General features: G+C 49.9%; 1 protein-coding gene across 1 annotated transcript in view; it reads left to right on the forward strand.

The window, feature by feature from the left end:
- Window positions 1-5,087, forward strand: part of GPR87 (G protein-coupled receptor 87) — a 10,026-nt gene extending 4,939 nt beyond the window's left edge. The window contains exons 2-3 of the mRNA XM_005419073.1: window positions 3,095-3,227; window positions 4,039-5,087. Of these exons, the coding sequence (XP_005419130.1) occupies window positions 3,194-3,227; window positions 4,039-5,060 (1,056 nt within the window). The 5' untranslated portion in view covers window positions 3,095-3,193 and the 3' untranslated portion in view covers window positions 5,061-5,087. The remainder of the gene's footprint in view (window positions 1-3,094; window positions 3,228-4,038) is intronic.
- Window positions 5,088-5,448: the final 361 nt, after the last annotated feature.

The raw sequence follows: 5,448 nt of genomic DNA on the forward strand, positions 1-5,448 counted from the left end.
CTCCTGCCCTGCACCAGTGCTTTCCCTCCATCTTGACAAACAACTCTGTGGTTTGGTTCTGATGGGCAAAGGAAAGAAGCATTGCAGCCAGCCTAGAGCAGGTTTAATATCTGCCCCACGTGTCTATTGCTGCATCAGCCCTGTCATTTACCCACCCTTATGGTGATGAGTGCAGCAGGAGGCACGGAGGCAGACATCAACAAGTTGTGGGCTCCAATAAAAAACATTGCTTAAGACTCTGCAGCCCCATGACCTAGAATAGCTGGTCTAGGTCACAAAGAGAGTTTTCTAATTCTAAAAAGTTTTAAATAAGATGAAAAAAGATTAGATTTGAGGACATACAATTTCTTTAAACAGGAAGGTAACTTGAAGCCTTAGTCACCAGAAAAACTCTGCAGTCATTCCCTATCCACCTGACACTGAAGGCTGCCATGCAGCCTATTATTTCATTTCTTCTCTGAGGTTACATCAGTCATGCACATAAACCAGTCTGTCCACATCAGCAGCAAGAGATTATCTCATCAACCACGGACAAAGGACAGAAGCTACAAGAAGTAAAATGTATTCTGCTTTACAAAGCTGCCTGGATAAGGCAGCAGCTTCTAGTGCATCTTCAAAGCCTTCCAAGCAGAATACATTTGTATAGCAGACTGAGACAGCTGCTTAGGATAAAATTGGTGAGGAAAGTGTCCAGAAAACTGGACAAGGAGAGGAAAGGCAGCCCTGCTGAGCAGGAAAATACTGTATTCAGACGAGTAAAAAATCCACAACTAGAGTACACAGCGAGCATCTGCAAAATACCCTAAAATACACTTCAAAGAGAACACAGTCTTCATCTCCTGTTGCAATAAGACACATGAAAAAGAGTGAATTCTCCATATAATAAATATGATCCTACTCCTGGAATCTGCAATATAGCGGGCTTTGTTGGAAAGAATGAAGCTACAGAGTACAGATACCCCAGCTCTACACTTGATCACCTACTCCAGTGTGTAAATAATGAAGCCACACTGCTCTCAGTGCTGTGCCCACCACAGCACCCCTCAGCCTGACAGACTTTGGTAGGAAGCTCTGGAAACACCTTTGGACTGCTGAGTCTGAGCAGGACCATGGCTGTGCATTTTTCCATCAGACAACAGCTCTGTGCTGCGGGACCATGGCTGTGCATCCCTTCCATCACACAGCTCTGTGCTGCGGGACCATGGCTGTGCATCTTTTCCATCACCCACCCAGCTCTGTGCTGCAGGACCATCCCACCAGCACTGCTGCACAGCTCTGCACAGCCCTGTTTGGGGAAGCCTTTAAAGCTCTGAGCTGCAGGAGAGCCTTTGGTGTGTGAGGAGGGCAGGCAGCTGCAGGTGCAGCCTCTCTGCGCCACCCTGCAGCCACCAGAGTAGTGCTGGGCTCAGGTGTGCTGGCAGGGCACAGGGCCCAAAGCTCAGCTGGCACAGGTTACACTGGGGAAGAATTTGCTGCTTTCTTTTTCCAACCACAGTTTGTTGAGATCATTTTGGAACAGATTCTAACATCAAAACCATCAGGAACAAGAAGACACAGAGAGGCTTGGCCTGTGCACCAGCACCCGGCTCCCAGGATGGGTTCCAGGGGCCTGGATGTCCCTGGGCAGCCCGAGGGCGGTCACACCTTCCCTGAGCAGGGACACAGGGCAGGGTCCACCCTGGCCAGGGCTCAGCAGGGCCACGACAGGAATGGCTTTGGGGACACTGCAGAGTAACAGCAGAGTGACAGCAGCTGTGTGCAGCCCAGGGCACACAGAGCCAGCCCCAGCAATGCTGCAGCATCCCCAGGGTACTGCAGGGCACACAGAGCCAGCCCCAGCAATGCTGCAGCATCCCCAGGGTTACACAGGGCACACAGAGCCAGCCCCAGCAATGCTGCAGCATCCCCAGGGTACTGCAGGGCACACAGCATCCCCCTCCTGCTCTGCTCCAATCCCAGGCAGCACATCCTGCACCTCCCTGACCTCTCTGCACTGAGGGTTTCATGGAGCACCTGCCTGCAGAGCCTGAGAACAGGGAGTTTTCCAGGGGCCGGGAATTATGCAGACTTAAAAGAAACTCAGAAAAGCAGGGAAATAAGCACCTTATTTACATAAGGAGTTAGATATGCATCTTTTCATAAAATCACGTACTCTTTTGATCTCTGCCTCCTGGGCAGAAAAGAGAGCTGCAAATCCTTAACAACAGCAAAACATGGTGGATTATGGCTGCTCAAACACGCAGAAAACAAAATACCTGCAACACCTTTGACAGCCTTGTCACTGTCAGAGCAAGCAGTGCCAGCCAAGAAGCCAGGCTGATAAAAAAGTTAAAATACCCAGATTAAAGTTTTTTACTGATGCTTTCACGCACCATTACTTGCTTTGGTGCCATCTAGTGCCACACAATACAGTTCCTACATGGGGATGGTGCCTAAAACAGGTTCTGATCTGCAAAAGCTGCAGGAATCCCATCCTCTCTTCTTTCCCATGAGAGCGGTCGGGTCTTGTGGAATTGGCGAGATCTGAACCAATTTGCCAGTTTTCCTATCAAAACTTGTAAGCAAAAAATGAATCCCAGAAAAGTTACTGCATTTGCATACTGATTGAGGAAAGAACAATTTGGAGCACAGCATTACAAACTGATATTGGCAAAATCCCTTTTAACAATATCAAACATTGTGGTGCCATATGGCATTATTGAGTTTCTGCAGGTTTCAGAGTTCCTTGTGTGCCAGTTTCTATGAAAAAGGAACAGGAACTTGTCATTTCCACCATTTCCACCCCAGTTTGGGGAATACACCATGAAGTTATACACACATATCTCATAATCACTGATAAAACTTTTTTACTTCAAGAAGTGAGTGATGATTTAAAAAAAACCAATCTACTCACGGTCATCAGCCACAGAAATGAGCAGGAAGAGGGCAATGGAGCCCTGACAGCAGAACCACTGTGCAGTCCCCAGCCACCTCAGCCAGCCCCTCACTGGGAATTCCAGAGGCAGCTCCTTTCACAGGGCTCCTCTCCATGCAGGGAACAAGAAGGTGGGATTTTCTGTTTTCCTTTCGTTTCAATTTGGATTTTTTTCCCCAGAACATCATCCTGGCACAGCCCCTGCTGCATCCCAGATCCACGGCTGCCAGTGGGACTCCTGAAGAGCATTTCAGCTGGAAACCTACAGCAACGCAAAGGATGGGGTACAATTTGTCCTATGGAAAACTGCCAGGTAAAGTAACAATGGAAATATAAGAGATTGATAAGTGTTTATTTTATTACTGTCAGTTCCTACCAGCCTTTGAAAGAAATCAGTCATTGCAGCACGGGCTGTGTGAGCACTGCCCAGCCTGCCCCACAGCCAGCCTGCTTTGCCTCACCAGACAAGGTCAGAGCATAAACAACATGAAACAAAGCATGCTGACATCTTATGGCACAGTTTATAAGTTTTTCACAAACATTTACGTATGAAATCTTAAAATCCCCCAGAGACTGTGACTTGTAAGTACATTTAAGTAAACTAAGTTTAAATTCACGTTTTGATAGGCCTGAGGAGTCTCTCCAGAGCCCTGTCCCATGACAAACATCTCAGCTCACAAGTCACACTCTGTCAAGAAAGCCAAGAGCTGACAACCCGCAGCTCTGATTTATGGTTCACCCGGCAGCCTCAGACTGCCCAGAGAGGGCAGCTCCAAAGTGGCTCCATCTGTTAAGCACCATAAAGCTTTACCTGTTGTTTCCTTGCTTGGCCCTGTCTGTAAAGCACCATGAAGCTTTACTATCATTTCCCTTGCCTGGCCCACCTGTAAAGCACCATGAAGTTTTATCATTGTTCCCTCCCTTGTCCCCACCCATAAAGCGCCATGAAGCTTTACCATGGTTTCCTTCCCTTGTCCCCACCCATAAAGCACCATGAAGCTTTACCTGTTGTCTCCCTCACTTGTCCCTACCTGTAAAGCACCATGAAGCTTTACCATGGTTTCCCTCACTTGGCCCATCTGCAAGGCACCATGAAGCTTTAGCGCTGTCTCCCTTTCCTGCAGACAGCCGCCCCAGCCCCGAGAACAGCAGCTGGCCCAACGGCAGCTCGGCGGCGCGGGACGAGTTCACCACCATCGTGCTGCCCGTGCTCTACCTCCTCATCTTCCTGGCCAGCCTCCTGCTCAATGGCCTGGCCGTATGGATCTTCTTCCACATCAGGAACAAGACCAGCTTCATCTTTTACCTCAAGAACATTGTGGTGGCAGACCTGCTCATGACGCTGACGTTCCCATTCAAGATCATCCAGGACTCGCGGCTGGGGCCGTGGCACTTCAACTCCTTCCTGTGCCGCTACAGCACCGTGCTGTTCTACGCCAACATGTACACCACCATTGTCTTCCTGGGCCTCATCAGCATTGACCGCTACCTGAAGGTGGTGAAGCCCTTTGGGGACTCCAGGATGTACAGCATCACCTTCACCAAGGTGCTGTCGGCCTGCGTCTGGGTGGTGATGGCGTTCCTGGCGCTGCCAAACCTGATCCTCACCAACGGCTACCCCACCAGGCGGAACGTGGACGACTGCCTGAAGCTGAAGTCTCCCCTGGGAGTCAAGTGGCACTCGGCCGTCATCTACATCAACACCTGCATGTTCGTGGTGGTGCTGGTAGTGCTGATAGGCTGCTACATTGCCATTTCCAGGTACATCTACAAATCCAGCAAACAGTTCATCAGCTCCTCCAGCCGAAAGAGGAAGCACAACCAGAGTATAAGGGTTGTGGTGGCTGTGTTTTTCACCTGCTTTCTGCCCTACCATTTGTGCCGAATACCCTTCACTTTTAGTCATCTGGACAAAATTTTAGATGACTCTGCACATAGAATCTTGTATTATTGTAAGGAAATGACCCTGTTCTTGTCCGCATGCAACGTCTGTCTGGATCCCATCATTTATTTTTTTATGTGTCGATCATTCTCGCGAAGGCTGTTCAGGAAATCCAACATGAGAACCAGGAGCGAGAGCATCAGGTCCCTGCAGAGCGTCAGGAGGTCAGAGGTGCGCATCTACCACGAGTACACCGACGTCTGAAGGCACCCCAGAGACTGTGCTGACCTGCGAGGGTGCTTGTATATCATGTAAATAAAATGTCTCTTTATGTGTCTGGCCATGGAAGCTCATCAAGGGATGCACAGACATGTTCAGCTTTTCTGTGCCAGCTCACCAACATCCACCTCAAATTCCATCCCTGCAGGGATCAGGCTCACCCCATGGGGCTGGGGGTGTTTTGGTGGCTGGGCAGGTGGGCTGGTTAGGGTTGGTTGGTTTGGAAGCCACCACTCCGTGGGGCTGGGGGTGTTTTGGTGGCTGGGCAGGTGGGCTGGTTAGGGTTGGTTGGTTGGTTGGTTTGGGAACCACCACGAGGCTGCCTCGGCTCAGAAAGCAGCCCTGGGCCAGGAGGCTGCAGCCAGGATGGACT

The sequence above is a fragment of the Geospiza fortis genome, unplaced genomic scaffold (assembly GCF_000277835.1).
Source record: "Geospiza fortis unplaced genomic scaffold, GeoFor_1.0 scaffold172, whole genome shotgun sequence".
NCBI lineage: Eukaryota > Metazoa > Chordata > Aves > Passeriformes > Thraupidae > Geospiza > Geospiza fortis.